General features: G+C 31.8%; 5 protein-coding genes across 5 annotated transcripts; 1 reads left to right on the top strand and 4 right to left on the bottom strand.

Annotated features, from left to right (window-relative positions):
* Positions 1-7,229: 7,229 nt before the first annotated feature.
* LOC112506625 (chlorophyllase-2, chloroplastic-like) lies at positions 7,230-8,904 on the top strand. The gene is made up of 2 exons (XM_025110807.1): positions 7,230-7,556; positions 8,081-8,904. Exons 1-2 carry the CDS (start codon positions 7,305-7,307, stop codon positions 8,756-8,758), a joined length of 930 nt encoding a protein of 309 aa, XP_024966575.1. The 5' UTR covers positions 7,230-7,304; the 3' UTR covers positions 8,759-8,904.
* Positions 8,905-9,665: 761 nt separating this feature from the next.
* Positions 9,666-10,121, bottom strand: LOC112505883. Its single transcript, XM_025109925.1, has one exon. The coding sequence runs from the start codon at positions 10,119-10,121 to the stop codon at positions 9,666-9,668; it is 456 nt and encodes a 151-aa protein (XP_024965693.1).
* A 181-nt stretch (positions 10,122-10,302) lies between these two features.
* LOC112505884 lies at positions 10,303-10,906 on the bottom strand. The gene is made up of 2 exons (XM_025109926.1): positions 10,530-10,906; positions 10,303-10,396 (listed from the first exon to the last, which is right to left on the bottom strand). Exons 1-2 carry the CDS (start codon positions 10,904-10,906, stop codon positions 10,303-10,305), a joined length of 471 nt encoding a protein of 156 aa, XP_024965694.1.
* Positions 10,907-11,890: 984 nt separating this feature from the next.
* Positions 11,891-12,884, bottom strand: LOC112507484. The gene is made up of 2 exons (XM_025112094.1): positions 12,790-12,884; positions 11,891-12,489 (listed from the first exon to the last, which is right to left on the bottom strand). Exon 2 carries the CDS (start codon positions 12,477-12,479, stop codon positions 12,078-12,080), a length of 402 nt encoding a protein of 133 aa, XP_024967862.1. The 5' UTR covers positions 12,480-12,489; positions 12,790-12,884; the 3' UTR covers positions 11,891-12,077.
* Positions 12,885-13,209: 325 nt separating this feature from the next.
* Positions 13,210-16,712, bottom strand: LOC112506862 (protein DETOXIFICATION 16-like). The gene is made up of 8 exons (XM_025111164.1): positions 16,227-16,712; positions 15,572-16,116; positions 14,821-14,907; positions 14,665-14,721; positions 14,356-14,594; positions 14,058-14,176; positions 13,898-13,984; positions 13,210-13,596 (listed from the first exon to the last, which is right to left on the bottom strand). Exons 1-8 carry the CDS (start codon positions 16,479-16,481, stop codon positions 13,540-13,542), a joined length of 1,446 nt encoding a protein of 481 aa, XP_024966932.1. The 5' UTR covers positions 16,482-16,712; the 3' UTR covers positions 13,210-13,539.
* Positions 16,713-21,233: the final 4,521 nt, after the last annotated feature.

Genomic DNA, 21,233 nt, shown 5'->3' on the forward strand with positions numbered 1-21,233 from the left:
AGATAGATAACTTTCGATTTTTATTGTACATAAATAAGAAAACATGATAAATTCTAAACCCAATTTTAAAATATAATTTTTTTGGGTTAGTGTAGATGTATTTGCAAATAGATATTGAATAATTAAATAAAAATTTAATAATTAACTTATTTTTAACGTGTCAACAAAACTTTTTTTAATGGTGTAATTTATAAAATAAAACATATGTTATGTATTTTTAGTTTAAATCATCATTAATTAATTAATATAATAATCATATAAAATGAAAAGTAAAAAAAACAAAAAAAGGAAAAAGATAAACCATAGTAACGAAAATCGTAATTTACTCAATGATCTAATAAAACAAAACAAAAAATTAACCAAACTTTTAACTAGAGTTAGTCTCAGGGACCAAAGAATGAAACAAAATAGCAACTAAAATGACGAGAACTTTATTTAGTTTAAAAGATGGACTAAATAGTGAATGGCAACCAGAAGAAAGAAAAATGTAATTTACTCTTATATATATTTATAAATTACATGTTTGTATTGGATGATAATTGGTAAGGGTGTGTAGAAAATCAACCGATCCAATTAGAACTGACTGGTCCAATTAGAACGGACTGACGATAATTGGATCAGATCAGATTGAAATTTTCAACAAACAATTTGGATCGGTCGGTTCTCGGATAACAATCTAAAACCAATGTGATAACCAAGTATTTGATTATAAATGTTTATGGTTGGTTTGAATATTGATGGTAAGTTGAGGGGCTTAATTGATTTATGTAACTGAATGTTTTTTAAAACTTTCCACCGCCTCACTTTTTAATATGATTATTTTATGAGATAACAATTTTTATGTCATGAGGTTATGTAAGGATAATTTTGGGAGTATCTACTTTTAAAAAGTAAAAAAGAGAGGAAAAAAAAACTTTTGGGTGTTTTTTGAACCTAGAAAACAGAAACCGAAAGAAAAAGAAAAAGAAAAAAAAAGAAAAAGAAAGTTGATTATGTGAATATTGTTTGGTTACTTGTTGCTAATTTCATCATTTCATTGTGATTAAATTGAGTTTATTTTACAAGCTTTCCTTACTTGGTGTTGAAATTAGAACAATATGGTTCTTTACATGGGGATAATATAAAACTGTTTTTGATGTTTTAATTAGCATAATTATGAGATTTTTTTATATGTTATATCATGTGTTTGGAATAAGGGTGACATATCAAGGAGAGGTGTATTTTGGTTATAAGGGTGACATTTCAAGGAAATGTGTATATTGGGATAAGAGTGACATATCAAGAAGATGTGTATATCAGGATAAAGGTGGCATAATCAATGGAATGAAAAATTTGGTTCTTGATCAAACTGTTTATTGTTGTCACATCCTTATGATGTGATGACTTGGAGTTGTCGCATCTGTGTGATGCGATGACTTTTAGTAATCACATCCTATTGATGTGATGAATAGTTGTTATCGCCCCCACGTGATGCGAGGAGTATATTTGTTGCATCCTTGTAATGCGACAAGTTAACTTATCGTACCAATATGATGTGACAAGTTGGGTTTATCACACCAGTGTGATGCGATAAGATGAGGTCATCGCACCAGTGTGTTGTGAGGAAATGAAGTTGTCTCACTCATGTGATGCAAGGAAATTACAGTTTCATTTATATGATGCGATGAGTTATATCAAAATGTGTTAAATGAGTTATTGGGTTATTTGATGCGATAAATTAATGATGTCTCATCTTTTAAATGCGACAAAAGAAGTTTTGTTTTATTGAAGTGTGGTTTATTTGTTATTATTACAAACATGGGTTTATAAATGTGTTTGGTGATTATTCACCCTGTAATATCAAGGTCTAACCCTCATTTTGGTGTTTTGAAAATGTGCACTACAGGTCGTGCACAACCAGAGGATAAAGGGAAAGGGAAATTGTGATGATTTATAGTTGCTTGCATGTGTAATATTCGGTTTTGAATTTTAATTGATTGGATTTTGAATATTTATAGCAATGAAAAGTTCATGGAAGAATTTGGAGTTTGTTGAAAGTTGAGGGATCTTTGTTATAATTGTTTTCTCCTCCTTATGGGTTTAGGATTTTGATCCAAGAAAAATTTTGGGGTTATAGGATGTATTATGGGACTTTAGAAGGTTTCTTTTTTTGGAAAGATCATCATTGGCAAGCTTTAAAAAGAAAGAAGCAGAGCAATCAGTCTAAGGTGAGTTTTTACAATGTTTGGTAACTCTGAGTATAACATTTCTGGTAGTTTCCTGGTATATGATGTTAGTTGATTGTTTTTCAAGTTAAAATTAGATGATATATGTATACATTTTATCGTTCAAAGCATGGTCTGTTAAGGACCCTTACCATTTTTAGTGTTGTCCGATAAGGACATTTATTGGACAAGGCATCAACTGGTGAGGGTGTTCATTGCTTAAAGTCGTGTCCAGTGAGGGTGTTCATTGCTTAAAGCCGTGTCCGGTGAGGGTGTTCATCACTCGAAGCCTTGTCCGGTGAAAGTGTTCATCGCTCAAAATGTTGTCCGATGAGGGTGTTTATTGCCTAAAGTATTGTCCGGTGAGGGTGTTCATCGCCCATATGCTGTCCGATGAGGGCAATCCCCTACCATATATTGTCCGAGAAGAATGTCCAACCAGTTATTGTTCTTTGTGAATTTTCCCAATGTTAAATCATTATGTTTGTGCATTATACATATATCTGGTGGGGTATCTACGTTAGAGGGCGGGGAAAGCCGTGATAGTTGATAAGGTACTTGTGAATAGATGGCGGACCAACCACGATAGTTGGCAGGGTACCAGTGATAGATGGCGGGACAGTCGCGGTAGTTGACAGGGTACCTGCGCATAGATGGCTGACCAACCGTAATAGTTGGCTGGGTAATTGTGAAAGATGGCGGACCAGCCGCAATAAAAGATATTTTGTGATAAATGGCAGGGCGGCCGCAATAATTAGTAGATTTATCTCTGATGAATGGTAGGTCAATTGTATCAGTTTAAACAGTTGACCTTCATATTGAAATTTTACTGTTATTATTTCTATAATTGTGTAAAATGTCATACGAGAGTATTCACTCATTAGACATTTCGGTCTAACTCTTAATTGTTGTAAATTTTATTTTTTGCTGGACGACGCGAGACTGAAAATAGAGGAAAGGGAAAATTTTGATAGGCATTTGTCTTACTTTTGATTTTGTTAAATCAGCTCTTGTTTGAGATCAAACACGTTTGTATAGTTTTGATCTGATCTATTATATGTAAACAAACCGGTATTATTTTATAAACGTGTATGTTATATTATGTAAGCGTTTGGTTGGAATGGTATGTTTGAGATTGTTACAGCATGGGACGTTTGAGATTGAGGAGTTGTTACAGCATGGGACGTTTAAGATAACATGTTATCTTCAGTTTTTGGAATACTTGATATGTATACAAGTTTGTATACAGATTTTGTGGAAAACATTTGGTAGCTACTTTGTATTGTAGTTTTTGTATATATTGGGATCGAATGTGTAAAGTTGTATTTCTTTATATCTGGAAATATGTGTTTATACGCAAACATGATCCTTGGGGTGTTACAACCGACCAAAAACGAACCGAACCGATCAACATCCAATTAATCATCCGATAACCATCCAGATGTCCAACCAACCATATCCAACTATCATCCAATTAATTTATTTTCAAATTGCTTAAATCGGAATTTGTTTTATGTGAGACTTTGAATTTTTAACTTCTCTTGTGTTGGTTTTAACACATATTAAAAGTGATTAATTAATTTGTATCATTGTTAGATAATTAGAATGAATTAACACACTAGATGGATCCAATTCCATCGAATCATCCATTGGATATCCGATAAAAGTATTCAATTGATGGAACCGATCCAATCACCCATTGGATTGAATCAAATCAATTATCCAATATTAATCGGATCGGTTGGCAAAATCCAACATCCAATGGATGATTGGATCGATTCAGTTCCCCTCACTTCCAACGGATATTAACCGATGAACAAGCCTAATAATTTGATTAGAATGATTCCTTTTTCTTTGTAAGAGCATCTCCAACAACTATACTAAAATAGAGAATAGTGAGATTTTAGCATTTTTGTTGCTCCAATAGCTATGTTATCTTCAATGCTAAAATAAAGAAAAGGGGTGAGAGATTGTAAAAATCTCTAAAACTTTATAAAAGAGAGAGAAACAATAGTTTAAACATATACAAACGAATGAAACTAATTGAAGTTAAATGTGTAAAAGAAAGAAATAATATTTTATTAAATGTATTAAATACTTTATTAATATAGTTAATACTAGAATTACTAAAATAGAATAGTCGGTAGGGTTGGAATGTATTTTTTTTCGAGATTTTGAATTTTCATACTTTATTATAGAATTTTTTTAACATAACTATTAAGATGTTCTATGATTTCAATCTACCATCAAATCACTTTATGGTAAGTTTAACCCGTTGTATTAAAAAAATTACATTTAGATGGACCGGGAACCAAATCAACATACTAACAAACACCAATTACCCTCCAACAATTAGTAGTCAGAATCATACCCATACGCGTAACCATAACCATAGTCGCCATTGGTGTAGGTTATGAGGTCCTTGCTGCCACCGCTATTGTTGTAAGTTGTAACTCACCTTGCGAACCCTCTATTCATTATAAACCTCAGTGTACCCACTCTTGTCTCCAAGCCGGTGAGTCACACAGGCGGCACAGGCGTGTATGCGGTAACAAGTCGCAGCGGCAGCCTCGCGTCGCAGTCGCAAGCGTGTTGCGTGTATGCGGTAGCCACTAGCCGGTATCAGGTATGTCTTCACTCTTCACTCCCTTCACAATCACAGATTCACAGACTCACTTTCACAGTTTCACTCTCGTTTCTTGGCTGCACTGAAGAGGGAGGGGCATCCTACCTCATCTTGTTGGGGGTCCAATTACACTTAATCTCAAAATACAAGTAAATATTTTTTTGGGCTTTCATATAACATTTTTGTTGGGGGCCCAGGACCCCAACCCCTTTTTACTGCATCCGCCACTTACCGGATAAATGTTTGGTAAACGGCCATGTAATTGAATAAAAATAGGGAGCCAGAGGAGACGGTAGTAGTCAGAATGAGCATACCAGACTTGAAATGGTAGGCGCCACTCCTTGAACCTCCACACCCTACCCGTAGCTCCACTTAAATCTAATTCCATCACTCCACATCCAAACTCCATTGTTCGAATTGCATCAGATGAAATCTCCCCTCCTCGTAGCTCCAAGAGAAATCCCCTTTCTCGATTGAAGCAGCCGAGGTTGTTCCTCTTTGTAAAACTTGAACCAGATGAAATCTCATGGCAGATCGAACGAGATGAGGTTGTTATTCTTTAGATTTTGGTTTTTTCTTCTTGGTATTTGGATTTTGACTTATAACACATGGTTTTCATTCATTTAGGGTTCTTCTCTGGATATATATAAACATCTGATTTGGGGTTTTTTATTTCGATTTAGATTTTCCATCTAATTTGGGGTTATTATTTGCTTTTAGATTATGACTTGCATCTGTTCATATGATTCATTTGTCTACATCTGATTTGGGTTTTTATTTGCATTTAGATTCTCATTTGCATCTGATTCATCTACATCTTTATATCCATCCTTGGTGGTTGGTGTGAGTAGAGGAAGAAAGAGATGAGGAGGATGAAGGTAGGTACAAAGACCATTTTGCCCTCACATGACCAATAATGTAATTAATAAAAGTTTAGGAATCAAAACTAAAATAAAGTCAAAGCGTAGGGACCAATATGTCGTTTAATCAAATTTTGTAAATTCCTTTTATTAACACGTGTAACAAAACGAATTTATAAAAACTAGAAGGGTATTGATACAATGTAACAAGATATATTTTGTTTTTAATATTTTATTTTATTATTTATCTCAGTAGATGTTATAGTATAGTCTTATGTGATTTTGAAAAATGATAATGTTTTTATTTTTGAATAAAATATAAATATGAAAATATCATAAAAATTTGATAAAAATATATTGATATTAGTATCAAATTAACTATTTAAAATTCCTAATTTTTGTGTAATTTTTTTATTTAATTTTTTTTATAATTTAATTTAGGTTTAATAACGAAGTAATTTATATTTGATTTAATAATATAATTTTCTTATAGAGATAATAATTATTATTTTGTTAGAAGTTCATAATTATTCTAATTATATTTTAGATTTTTTTATATTTTAAAATGAAATGTTTATTCCCTATTTGATTATGTTTATCCGCAATTAGTTACATGAATTCAAACATGGAGCTTTAATAAGTTATACTTATGCATAATTACTTGTAATCTTGAATTTTAAATAATATACATCAATATACAGTACTTAATGCATAAAAAAAGGGTTTTATGAGTTTTTACCAAATTCTTTATAATATAGTATAGATTAATAAAATATAAGGATATAAATCGATTAATACATTCTTTTTTTTCTTATTTAGATAGCATTTTGGTTCAAACCTCCTCCTACGTGGCATAATTATAATTACCGAACTATATATTTTTTGCAATAAATACAAAATGTTTCTATGTACATGGGCGGAGCCGACGTTAGCATAGTGTTAGCACCAACCCACCCTGAAGTTTTTATTTTCAAAATTTTTATATGATCCAACATCTAATAACTACTACTTCCATTTAAAAGACCATCGTCAACATATTAACATTCTACCTCCCTTTCTCATATTGTTAAGAGATGTGCCCTTTTGGTATTAAAAAAACAATTATATTTCATGTCCACATTTTCATTTGGAGTTGTACGTTGAATCATCTCATTAGAAATAAGATGGTATTGAGGATTATCCTTAACATAAATTCTAGCTCTGCCCTTGTTTATGTATGAATTTCGTTGTCCTTTTACAAAAATTTAGTACCATATTATAAAACTTTTATGTTCAACAACGCTAAATAAAAAAAAAACTATTGAATTGTTTTTGTTTCATCGGTTATTTTAAATGATATGCTAAAATGGAGGAAAAGAGAAAGATAAAGATTTTAATTTAAATCTTTAAAACTGTACCGAAAAGAGAGAAATAATATTTTAATTATTTTTCTTATTAGATATTTTATTTTATAAATTATAAGAGTTGAATGCAAATGAAATTGTATTTTTCTTGTTCACTAAGCATCTAAGTGGGGCTCCGAAGACCACACAACCAAGAGGTGAACTTTATCCCAATCAAACAAAATAAAAATCAAAATTAAAATTAAAAAACTTGGAGCTTTGGAGGTTCGTGATGTCTCCTTCTTCTTCTTCAGTTGGCGTGAGTTCAAAAGTAGATGTGTTTGGCATTGGAGAACATGAAATTAAGGTTGTAAAAGTAGCAGAAGATGCATCGACTCCAAGGCCGCTGCTCATTTTTACACCATCAGAAGCTGGAGAATTCCCAGTACTGGTTTTACTCCATGGTTTTCTTCTCTACAACTCCTTCTATTCTCAGCTCAGCCATCACATCGCTTCCCATGGCTTCATCCTCGTTGTCCCCCAGGTTTAATCCTATTTTATATGTATATATATATATATATATATATATATATATGTGTGTGTGTGTGTATCTATTCCACTACTGTTACTGCTATATATAATTTTAATTAGTTGGCAAATGGGTGGACAATTTTAAATGCCTACAAGACCGTTCTCAGATTCGATCCCCCTCTGCCGAGGCTAACCTTGGCTGCTAACTGAGCTAATTGGTGTTTTTGGAGACGGGTTTGGGTGGGCCAGTAATCAACTTTTATACTTCCACAAAATCCAAATTGCTCAAAAACATTTTGGCGAACCAAACAAACCCTAAATGTATTGCAATATGACATTTATATAAGATGTACAATTGTTTTGTCTAGTAAACTTCAATCATATTAAGCATATTATTAGGACACTTAGATACAATATGACATGTTATAAGACCTATTTAGTTGTAGTGTAACATAACCTGCGATACCCCATTGCACCTTAAATTCGTTCATTACTACTTATTTTCTTATTCCTTCTCGAACATGGAACATCGAACAGTTATATTCAGTGACAGGACCAGATGCAACTAAAGAAATCGAGTGCGTGGTTGCAATAAGTAACTGGCTACCAGAAGGACTTCAAAAGTTCCTTCCATCCGGAGTACATGCAGACCTAACAAAGCTAGGACTCGCAGGCCACAGCCGCGGAGGAAAAGTTGCTTTTGCTGTTGCCCTTAATAAACTCCACACGAAATTGAATTCAAAATTTTCCGCCTTAATTGGAATCGATCCAGTGGATGGAATGGACATGGGTAAACAGACTCAACCAAAAGTCCTCACTTATGTTCCCCATTCCTTTAATCTTGAAATACCGGTAATGGTTATTGGTTCGGGCCTAGGTGAAATCAGAAAAAACCCATTGTTCCCAGCTTGTGCTCCCAAAGGGGTGAACCATGAGGACTTCTATAACGAGTGTTGTAAACCAGCTTGTTATTTTGTTGTGAAGGATTATGGACATCTTGATATGCTTGATGACGAGACTAAGGGAATTAGAGGGAAAGTTACTCATTGTTTGTGTAAGAATGGGAAATCTAGGGAACCCATGAGGAGGTTTGTTGGAGTGGCTGTGGTTGCTTTCTTGAAAGCTTATTTGGAAGGAGATTGCGGTTATCTAACGGCTATAAAAGACGAGGCCAATGGACTTGTGGTGCTTCAGAAAGTTGACTTTCAGCTATGAAAGTTCTGGTCAATTAATAAATACTGAAATTTTTAAGTCTTGTAGACATTTTGAATTATGCCTTTTTTTTAACTTGATCATTTGTTTTCTATTAAATTTTATTGGAATTTTTGCAATCTAATTGATGTGAAATATGAATCTTGCTCAAGATATGATATCTTTTGCCCTTGAGGAAGTTTTATATCTATATTAAGATTTTTGACATTGTTGATTATTTTAAAAATCACTATGACACTTCCAATTTTTAAGCGTTTTAATAGACTTCTTTAAAAGACTTGTTTTATAGGACCAAAAAAATAAAGCGTTCTATCTTAAGGTGTTGTAATAAGTTTAGATGACATTTTTTAACGTCGTAATAAGTTTTTTAAAACACTTTTAATATAAAACGTCATATTAACAACTTTATTTAAATTAATTTAGAGATAGTTAGTTTCCAACAATTTATTACAAAACATAAATTCTAAAAAATAAAATTAAAAAATAATGTTGAAAAAATTATAAAACATAAATGTATAAGACAATACATTTTTTAAAAAGGGTTTTCTAACCCCACCCCCTCCTACAATTTTATACACCCCCCCTCCCTATGCTAAAAGACAAAAAAAACAACTAAATGACAAAAATTAATATTTTCATTTTAACCTTTTTATATTTGAACTTTTAACTCTAACCTTTTTATATTTGAACTTTTAACCTTTTACTTTTTTAAATTTTTTAATATTATTATTAATTAATTAAATATTAATAATACATATTTCAAATATAAATTAAATTTATTAATTAAAACTTTGATTTTTCATGTTAAATCAACATATTCACGAGTAAGAGTACGCTCTATATAATAATAAAATATTAATAATACATATTTCAAATATAAATTAAATYTATTAATTAAAACTTTGATTTCTCATGTTAAATCAACATATTCACGAGTAAGAGTACGCTCTATATATTCTTCATATGCATTGAATCTATGTTGATACGGGACAATCCATGTACTTGCATTTTCAAAACGGTAACATGTCCAATGGTGCGTAAGTGTTGGCATTTGATATTCTCCATTTAATACCACCTTTATGTAATGGTTACCATTAACATGCACTATTGCAATTGCCACGTGTTGAGRTGACGACGGAGGTTGTGTCCTAAACGGTAAGTATGTCACACTGCCTGCCATATTGAGAACATGCAGTATGACATTGAACCTTGAAGCCGTTAGAATGCCCATTTCAGACATAACAATCCAATGCGCAATTGGTGCAAAGACGCCTTTTTGGAAAAAATTTAGCGCTTCATGAATGCGTAAACACTCATCGCCAATCACATAGGAGTAATATTGTCCATACTCAGTTAGTTCAATCATTAACTCTTTGCGGATATTGTCCCATTCGTCTTCATGACCACCCAGACAAGTAGATATCGCTCGAAATCCACAATTTCCATCGCCTAATACATCTTGTATTTGTATGATGTATGGATGAAATAAACTCGGGATTTGATCAAGATACGGATGTCGGGTGGTGGGTTGTCGTTGGAAATAGGAACTATGCCTCGTTGATTCTTGATGCCTCAAATGCTATGCAAAATGTCAGGTTAGTCGATGTTACACCAACTATCTCAAGAAGAGGCATGTCGTACCTGAATAATAAATTAACAAAATAATGATGTTAAAGAAAATAATAATGTTAAAAAATAATAATATTGACATTAACATAATAAGACATGCATTTTAAGGTACTTATTTGTTTTATATGTGGCATCGATGACTAACACTTGTGGGAATGCACGCCAAAGCTCAAATGATCTTGGATGAATGAAGAATAAATCTTCCAACTCGTTTGTTTCGTCATTAACACGAGTCTCAAAATCATAATTTTTGTTAACAAAAAAATCAACAACAACCTGCATTTGTGGTCTTCTTGCATCGTTTGTTGTCTTAATCTTTTGTTGTTCATTGTATATTGTTTTTGACGTAGATGCATTTCCCGTATGTCTACCCTTTAACGTGGATAAAATGTGTCGTGGCTTGACATGTTGGGCTGATAGATYTTYAACTAGTTGARCTTCAGTTTCATTTAGCCGCATTGCATATGCATGACCCTCCATATGTTGTGCAAGAACATGATTATGTGCATCACATTCCACCATCAACGTCCACCAACTATGTTTAGCCGAAAATAACGCTATCAACTCAAATGAGCATCCAAATTTTTTTGTTCCCGTATGACGAATGTGAATTATTTTATTTTTGTATGTTCCGCGGTGTTCACACATAAACACAATTTTATAAACATTCCCATTTGGTTTTGTCTTTGATCTTTTCGTAACAACAACACAACCAACTGAACGCCCCACATTGTGCATCCACTCAGTTATTTCTTCCTAAGAATTGAACATCTGGAAAAAAAATTATAACTTTCATTTGTACAAGTAAGTATTAATAAACATAAATATCAATTAACATAATATTGTACCTCGTTGGTGAAAAATTCTGGTGTTATCAAATCTTCTTCCATATTTGATGTATATTGAAGAATGAGAGAGTTATATATTGAAGAAGAATGAGAGAGTTATAAATTGATGAAGAATGAGAGAGTTATATAAGAGAGTGAAATATCGAATGAACGATTCATTTGTTCGTTCGATATATATCGATTTTTTTTACTTTATTTCAAATCAATAACTTTACTTTATTTCAAATMARTAACTTTACTTTATTTCAAATCAAATTATTTTTACAATTAAATAAATAACTATAAATGTAAATATTAAAAATATTAAGTCAAAAAATATTCAATATTGGGCTTATTTCGAAAGTATTGACGCGACGATTATAATGGTGTAACTTATTAAAATTAAAACGTATTTTTTTAAATATATTTTAATTAATATACGATTATGTATCTTAATTTGATCAGGATATAAAATAAAAAATTTAAAAGAAAAGAATATAAAATGAATGAATTAATTAATTATATGAGTAAAATATATAAATTTAAATTTTTAAAATTCTTCAACAGTAAATTCCGTGTGAATATATGAGGAAGAGGTGTGTGAGAGCAGAAAGTTGTGAGAGCCGTGTGAATATGTGAGGAAGAGGTGTGTGAGAGCAGAAGGTTGTGAGAGAGTATTGGAAGGGTGGCAATATCAACCCCTTTTTTAAAACATTTATTAGTTTATCTAGAAGAGGTACACTTTATTTCAAACAGTCATTACCCTAGAACAAATCCATTATTACCCACAAAAACACCCATCAACTACTAGCAACCAAAACAGTAGATACTTTTTACAAACACAAACACCAAATTACACCCTGCAACTAGTAGTCAGAAACGTAACCGTTGTCGCCATTATCGTATTCTATGAGGTACTTGCTCTTGTTGTAACTCACGTCACGAACCCTCTGCTCACTGTAAATCTCAGTGTACCCACTCTTGTTTCCGACCCTCACCGTCGAACTTTTCTTGTATTCGCTCTTTGTCCCACTCGTTCCATTCTTCCACTGAAACTCGCCGGCCGACGCCTTCTCCTTTGTCGTCTTTCGTCCGTAGCACCCACTTTGCTTGTCGCCGTAACTCACCCGAGATTTGGTCTCGAAGCTACCTACTCCTTTTCCTCCATTGAAGGTTACAGTTGTTTCCACAGGGTCGGCAGAAATGATACCGATGGTTCCCACCGTTTTGGAGGCGAAGTTGCCGGAACTTGTTGATCCTTTCTTCATCGTCAGTGATCTGTAAGAAACAGAAACATAGCATAGGCATTTAATCAAGCATATAACAATATGCAACTGAGTTTTTCATACACATTATATGAAACTCTAATCAACATCGAAAAAATCTAAAAACGAGACGATTGATTGATTGATCTCTTGAAATGAAAGAGGATAATCAGATGCAGTTTACAAGATTCAACAATAATAAAAATGAAGAACAAAAAGAATCCAATATCATATGATTTAGAGTTGAAACAGGAAATCATAATGAATGCATCGATGAACAGATGATCGAAGAAGAACATGAAGGAAAAAGGACCTGGGTTTGGTTGTTTGAAGGGGTTATGGATTTGCAATGGAAAAAGGGAATGAGGGTGAGGGGTTATTTGTAGGAGAAGAAGAAGATTGATGTGTACGCTTCTACTACAGTTACTTGGATACCCGTGTGATTACAACGGCCACCGACGATTTTACCACGTAATTATCATTTAATAATAATTAATTGCGTTATTAAAATCTTTTTAACAAATTTAAAAATAATTATAATTTGTAATTAATTAATAATCTATTTTAATGTATGATTAAAAACCGCACTAGATAACTTTAAAGTTAAAAATAAACAACAAGCGTGATCCTGATTGGTTTGAACTTATGCTGTCAAAGTGTTTCGAGGTCTCAAGTTAAAAAACAGTTTCTAAAAAGTTCATACATAACTTAAATTCTATAAAAATGTAATGTTGTAAAAACAGTGAGAAAATATAACATACATGACGGAGATGCTCTCACAAATATCCAAAAAGACCCATACCCTTACGATTTCATACTTAATCGTAGCGGTATATTGTACAATACAATAAATCATCAAATCATGACCATAAATCATGAAAAAGAAACATAAACGTTACTCAGATATCAGAAAATATCTAACTTATTATCACGTTCTAGAACCACAAACATTCGCGCAACGTTTTTTGTAAGTACTCATAGCCCAATTCGTTGATCACCCACGATGGTGGTTGTTTGTTTCCAAACGGAAATGGACTATTTCTTTGTTATTTACCTTCGTCCTCTATGATACTTCATCTTGGATTACGGAGTCGTACACTCGCTGATTAGCCTTCTTCGCCTACAAATCCAATAAAACACAATGCTTCATGTGAGGCAATTCAGATAAACAATAGTCCACTAAGTGGTTGGCTTAAGAGTCTCGTGCCCAGAAAGATCCCGATCCCCAAAGGAATTATAACTCTCATACTGCGATTGTCAGACCTTTGTGTCTGTCTGTGCAAGTATACCAACTTGGAACCAACCGTGTTATGCTATTAGGGGAATTATGTACAAGTTGCATACATAAAATTTTGATCTCCTACAACTATCATTGTGGGTGAGAGACCAAAAAACATCGTATAAGAGAGATAACGACATACTTCCTTTTCCCAGTTGGTGCACAAAGTTAAAATCCAAAGGAAAAACGCTTGAGCGAATAATGCTGCAATGATCCCGTACCATAAACCCTGCATAATCAACAAAGATTGCGTAAATAAAATCGAGTGACAATTTGAGATTGTAGACCACAAAAATCACTACCTTTCCTCGCATATGAAATACAAAAGCAAACAAGATCGCCAAAGGTATGCCAATAAGATAATAAGCTCCCAAGTTCACAATAGCGCCAACTTTTTGCCGGCCGCTCCCTCTAACGGCCCCTAGCAACTCAAAATCGAAATTTATACGATAAGTATGAAAAGAATATGTTAAAACTGTAGCAATATAGGTGATGGTTGTGATTTTGGTCACACAGAGACATCATTATTTTATTTCTCTTTCCTCAATAAATTAATAATGTGTTTTCACGTGATTGATGAACAGGTACAGGAGACTTTACCTGAAAGCACAGATTGGATGCCATCGACGATATGGGATCCTGCAAGAAGCAGCATCATCTCTGCAATATAACTCACCACTTCTTCTTCATTGCTATAACAATATCCCCATAGCTTTCGGCCTAAAACCAAGATTATCGCACCCAAAATGCCTTCAGTTATTACAGAAATCATAGAAACACGCAATGCTAAACGTGCTGCTTGTGGCCGCCCAGCTCCTAATTCATTTGAAACCCGTACACTGCAAACAATTTGGAAAAATTATAAGTAAACAAACAGGAATTCTAACAAATTCAAACGTTAGAAATCACCTTGTGGCACTGCTTAGACCAAGAGGAATCATGTAAATCATCGAGCACGTATTGAGGCTGCAATTAGTGCAATTTGTTAGCCAGATTAAGACAAAAAATGCATAATAGAAAGAACGAAAAAGGGCTAATCTTTGATTTGAACTCTGTTGATTTAACCTGATAGAAAGAACTGAGGTTTCTAGTTGTGGATTTGGAAGAAGACCAGATAGCAACACCATCATCTCAAACGACCATATCTCCAAACTGTTCAAAAATATGCAAAGGATCACAAGTTTTAGAATAAGAACAGATTCTAAAAGCAAATGTTTCATGTAAACATAATGAAAACAAGAAATCTTGAATCCTCGAGAGTCTCTACAGTGGTTAAACAAGTAGAAAAGCAAAAAGATCTTGTAAACTTCATGAAAAAAGAAATCTTGGGTCCTCAGAAACCATTCAGTAGTAAAAGAGATGGCCACAGATAAAAAGTTCACTTTTGAATAAGAGAAAATGCGAAAAGCAGAACATTTTTGCAAGCTTGACGAAAAAAGTAATCTTGAAACCTCAGGAATGATACTGGTTTTAGAGACGGATATATACACAAATCCATATTCTTGAATACGGGTTGACTCGAAAAACAGAAGACTTTTTTAAACTCCATGAAAAAAGAAATCTTGAATCCTCAAGAACTGTATAGTAGTCAAAGAAAGATACACACATACAAAAGATCCACTTCTTGAGTAGGGCGGATGCAAAAAGCAAAAGATTCTTTTAAACTGAGATATACCCAATACAACAAAATTGGATTTATAAGACACCATATATGTTTAGATGTCCAAATATTCTGCTTTATAGGAATTCTGTTTATAGAACCAAACAATTGTGTGTCTTATATAAAAGGAATGCACTATTTAAGGATGAGAATTACCAGACCATAACTGCAGAAGGAACTGCAAGTTTCAAAAAGATTGGAATGTTATGGAAAGCCTCTCTGGAGAAGCCGGTCCAAGTCTTTTTACACGAAGGAGAAACTCGAACATAAACCGCCAACAACAATACATTAATCCAAAGAGAAATTGCATTAGCCAATGCTGCACCTCTATTTCCAAGACCAGATTTGAACACCATAATCCAACAAACAAGAATATGAAGTAAAGTTGTAATCCCAGTACTTAACATCATTGGAACCACATTATTTTGAGCTTGCAGAAATCTAACAAAGCATTGAAGTAGAGCATTGGCAAAAAGACTAGGGATCATGAATCTAGCATAGAGACCAGCTTCAGCTGAGATTTGAGGATCTTGGCCTAGGAAAACAAGCAAGTATCCAGCATAGGCCCAGATAAAAGCAAGAGGGATGCTGACCGATAAAAGAACGATCATGGCTCTTTGCATATGGATTCCCAGCAAATGATATCGTTTTGCCCCATAGGATTGCCCACAGAATGTATCTAAAGCACTGCCCATTCCAATCTATATATATTCAGCATCAAGCAAGAACGAAACTTTAGGTATTTGGTGAGTGCAAGTTAGCATGTTTTATGGTTCGAATAATGGAATTCAAAAGATAGAAATCAACTTACCATTAAGCTGGTACCAGTGACAGAAGCAAAAGAAGTAGCCATTGAAGCACCAGAAAGAGCCAACTCCCCCAAATGACCAACAAACATCACAGAAATCATCGATAACCCACAAATCAGCAGATTTACAGTCATCAAAGGGCCTGCTAAGTACACCTGTTTCTTGAACTCACCCAATATCTCATCTTTGCTGTAGGATATGATTCTCTTTTCTGATTCTTGACCCACAAATGGCGTTCCAAGACCTTCTTCCTCCATTCTTCTGTCTCTCTTTGAGAGTATCGAAACTGGTTCCTACTCAAAGAAATCAAAAAATGGCGTAAAATGGGACGAATACTACAGGATCTGTTACTCACAGGGTTCGAGTAGATTGCATAACAAGTGGTGCTGGATGTCAGTAAGAAAGACCCTTTTTTGGTTTCTTGGGTTGAGGGTTATTTTCCAGATGGCGGCCATGCTACTTCTTGATTCGCATGCCAGCAAAAGAGAGATACTCATTTCCAGGAAAGGGGGATTTTAATGGTGATATTTAGGGTGGGTGGTGGCCAACTATGATCTTACTTCTTCCTACCACGGATGCAGCGCATCTTTTCTGCATAACGACATTCAGTCGATTCCAAAGAGAGAAGCTTTTTATATTGAAAAGTTATTCAAATAAGTCGATTTTTTTTAACGTATGGGGAATGAAGAAGAATGTGGGTAACATCTAACGAGACCCTGCTTCATCTCCAACTTCCATCTTGAGATAAATGTGTTTTTTTGCTTAGGGTTGGAAATTCCAAAACCCAATTGACAATTGCATTTTTGGCATATGTTAGGAGATGCTCTAAAGCTATTAATAAAAAACAGTTTCGACCATATGATCATATGTGTACTTTGTCTAAACGTTAGTTTCGATCATAAATCCCTAATTCTTGGAATTACCTGTTTGGTCATATCATATCTTAACCTTCATGGTTCCTTACAAACTAAGAGTCCCTTTCGGTTTTTGACTTTTTTGAGATTTTAACGTTAAAGATACGTTTTATTTATATGACAAAATGACCAGATTCATTCTATCATACAGGAATTAAATAGATCTTTTTAGAGGGTTTTTTTATATTTATTGACTTACTAATAATAGTTATCAATAAGATATGAAATTATTAACCACTTAAGAGTAGCTTAATCACTAATATATTGGTTTACTTTTTAGTAATCACCAGTTTGAGTCTTCTGTGAGTATTAAAAGTTTCTCTCGTTGTTAACTTTGAGTCTTCATGGAATTAGTTGAGGTATGCACAAACCAACCCCAACAGCCATGGTTATAAAATAAATCATTAACTTTTTTTTTGTCAAATTGTCATATGTTTTGTCATATTGGTACAGATCAACTATTTATCTTAGATAACCAAATAAAAATAGAAAATATTGTAATTACATGTTGTGACGTAGAAGTAAGTTTAAGACAGGTACCACGGCTATAAGTAGTATAAAATAAATACCAAACTTGATAGTTAATGATAATAAAATATATTTACTCTTAAAATTAATGTTTCTGTTTTTATTTTTTTCAAATACAAAAATTTACTTCTAGTTTATCCAAAGTAAGTTCAAATAGCAACATTCCTCCCCGTATTTCATAGCATAATTAACAATACAACAAGATATATTTTATTCTAATATTTCATCTTATTTTGTCTTTGTAGATAGGGGTGACAAAAAATGACCCAACTCATTAAACCAACCTAAACCGAACCCAAAATTAGCAGGTTGGGTTGAGATTTTTAACTCATTTAAATAAATGGTCAACCCGTCTAACCTATTTAAATAAATGGGTTAGATTGGGTTGAATTTTTTGACCCGTTTTCAACCCACTTAAAATATTATATAAATTTATTTTATTCTTAATATTATATCTATTTTATTTTTTATTTTGTTTCTTCTTAAATAAATTGACCCAAGTTTCATGATGACTCTTCGATTTCAATCCTTCAATAATTAATTCTTCATACGCTTCATTACTAATCAGTATCATGAAACCTTCAATTCTTCAATCTTCATACGCTTTGATTATCAATCTTTTCCCCTTCTTTTGAGTTTTATCTTCTCCAATCAAATATTTGGGTTGGTTTCAGACTTTTGGTTTCCGATTTGAGGTTGAGGGCTTGAGGCGTTGTTGAGTGATAGCAGAGTAAGTTTTTTATGATCATGTTTGTTTAGTATTTTGTTGTTAAACTTCGTATAGATCATATGAATTTCATGCTTCTCTTTGATTATTTGTTACTTTATGACTATATCGAAGTTTAGTGATTTCTTTCAAGTTTGAATTTGTTATTTGTATGATGTGGCTATCTGTTTCTATCACTGTACCTATACCTCAGAGAGAATTGTTATCATTCATCTTCATTGAGATAATTATACAAGCTACATATAAGTTGTTTATTTTGTACGCATGGATTACACTTGCTGATAGACTAATGGTCTTAGAATTTTAGGTACGAGAGTGAAATTGGGGTTGATAAAAGTGGAAGTCGAGTTACTTAGATTTTAAAAAAATTCAACTTATTTTGAATAATATATTGGTTGTGGTTGTGTTTTATTCAAACTTTGAACAATTTGATTGTATTTGTGGTTGTGTAATATTTTATTCAAAAAAGTTAAATACTCTAGTTCTTTTTTTATTTAAAATTTTAAAATTAAATGGGTCAACCCAGGTTCAACCCATTTATTTAACAGGTTGGGTTAAGAAAATCGTAAACAGGTCAACCCGCTATCAACCCATTAACCCAACAGATTGGGTTGGGTTGAAAAATCTCAACCCATTTAATTAAATGGGTTGGGTTGGGTTGAGATTTTCAACTTGTTTAATAAATGGATTGAACCCGAATCCAACCCAACCTGACCTATTGCCACCCTTATCTGTAGATGTTATAATATGAGAAACTAATAATGTTTTTATTTTTAAATAAAATATAAATTTGAAGATATCATAAAATTTCGAAAATAAATATATCAATATTAGTATCAGATTAACTATTTAAAAGTTATTTTTCTTGTGCTAATTCAATTTTTTATTACAATTTAATTTAGATTTAATAACGAAATAATTTTTATTTATTTAATAATGTAATTTTTTATAAGAATGATGATTAAATATTCTGTTAGTTCTCAATTATTATCTTAATTATATTTTAGATTTTTTTATTTAAAATAAAATATTTATCTTATTTTTACTAATAATTATTATGTAGTTTTTCTTTTTCTTTTTCCAGAATAATACATGAAAACAAATTAATTAATTATGATAATTTCTTTCTTGTTAAGAAATCCAAATGGAAGGAATTAAATATTAAATGCACTGTACTATAATAAATGGGAAAATATAAAAAAAATTCAATATACTTTGTTGTTTGGAATGATTAAGTTATTGGACATCTTAAAACATGTTAAATAATCCATTGGATTTTCTAAAACATGTTAGATACATCTTTATGACCTATACAACTGATTAATATGATAAAATAATGATAAAAGTCTGGAACAAAAAGCCAATGGACTATCATATTTTGAACGATCAAGTCCCTAAACGTTTTTTGAACCAAAAGAGTACTTAAATCTATAAAAATAAACAAAAATACCAAAAAATTACTTATATTTACGAAACAATACTTACATTTAAAAATATTATTAATAAAATTTATTTTAATTAAAAATAAAATATATTCTCTCAATGATTTTTCAAATAAAAAAAATAAAAAAATAATTTAAAAATGATTAATGAATAAATTTATTTTAATTAAAAATAAAATATATCACGTATGTGATTTTTCAAATTCAAAAAAAAGATTTAAAAGATTACTGATAAAATTTATTTTAATTAAAAATAAAATACATTTTTATTTTTAAATAAAATAAATTTCATCAGTGATATTTTTTAATTTTTTTAATTTGAGATATCATATATGAAATGTATTTTATTTTTAATTAAAAAAATATAATCAGTAATACTTTTTAAGTTTTTCTTTTGTTTTTTTTTAATTTGAAAAATCACTGACAAAATATTTTTTATTTTTAATCAAAATATATTTCATCAATAATTTTTTTAAATGTAAGTACTTTTTTGGTTCAAAATTTTTTTAGGGACTTAATCGCTTAAAATATGAAAGTTCATTGGGTTTTTTTTTCCGTTTTTTTCCTTATTTTATCACATTAATCAGTTTTATAGGTCATGAGAATATATCTAGCATGTTTTAAAAAGTCGAAGGATTTATTTAACAGGTTTTGGAATGTTCAATGATTTATTTGTTCTAAAAAATTGTTCAATAACTTAATTATTCCAAACATTAAAGTCTATTAGGTTTTTTTAGATTTTTCCCATAATAAATTCGGTTAATAAGCAACAACTATTTATAATAAGAAAAAATAATTTAAAAATATAAGTGAACTATTTATCATAAGTTAAAACAATTGAATTTTCATTGTTATCATCTTCAAAATGTTAAAAGTTTTGAAAAGAAAAATACATAAACAAAAGTTTATATTTAATCATAAAAACATATATATACGTGTTTTGAAAACGAAACTGTTGATGGAAAATGAATCATCAACGCCCGATAAGATAAGAAGGGATAAATGCTTTTGTTAAAGTTATTTTTAATCATCAACGTATGCTTTTGTTGATTTGTTATCCAATCTATTTAAAATAGCGGGTAATAAAACCAGGGGCGGAACCCCATAGGGGCCTTTGGGGGCCATGGCCCCCCCGCTTTTCTGCTTAAATACTATAACTAAGCTATTAAAACATATACATTAAGTAGCTCAGTTGTTAATGGTATACCTTCTATATATTGGAGGTTGCTGTTTCAAATCCCATCCCAAGCAATTGTTTTTGCACTTTATAAAAGTTATTAATATTTAATTACATGTATTAGTTTTTATATAATATATTAATTATATGTAAATATAAGTTTTTAAAGTAAATTACACCGGTATTACTATTTCTCGGTTAATACTTTGAATGTTTTAGTT

Source organism: Cynara cardunculus (assembly GCF_001531365.2).
Source record: "Cynara cardunculus var. scolymus isolate 2C chromosome LG 2, CcrdV1, whole genome shotgun sequence".
Taxonomy (NCBI): Eukaryota; Viridiplantae; Streptophyta; class Magnoliopsida; order Asterales; family Asteraceae; genus Cynara; species Cynara cardunculus.

Excerpts from the sequence above, each read along its gene's own strand:
- LOC112506625 (XM_025110807.1), top strand. The coding sequence starts at position 7,305 with ATGTCTCCTTCTTCTTCTTCAGTTGGCGTGAGTTCAAAAGTAGATGTG. Across the intron at positions 7,557-8,080 it reads TCATCCTCGTTGTCCCCCAG|TTATATTCAGTGACAGGACC; the intron begins GTTTAATCCTAT and ends AACATCGAACAG.
- LOC112507484 (XM_025112094.1), bottom strand. The coding sequence starts at position 12,479 with ATGAAGAAAGGATCAACAAGTTCCGGCAACTTCGCCTCCAAAACGGTG.
- LOC112506862 (XM_025111164.1), bottom strand. The coding sequence starts at position 16,481 with ATGGAGGAAGAAGGTCTTGGAACGCCATTTGTGGGTCAAGAATCAGAA. Across the intron at positions 14,722-14,820 it reads ACCTCAGTTCTTTCTATCAG|CCTCAATACGTGCTCGATGA; the intron begins GTTAAATCAACA and ends CACTAATTGCAG. Across the intron at positions 13,597-13,897 it reads GCACCAACTGGGAAAAGGAA|GCGAAGAAGGCTAATCAGCG; the intron begins GTATGTCGTTAT and ends TTGGATTTGTAG.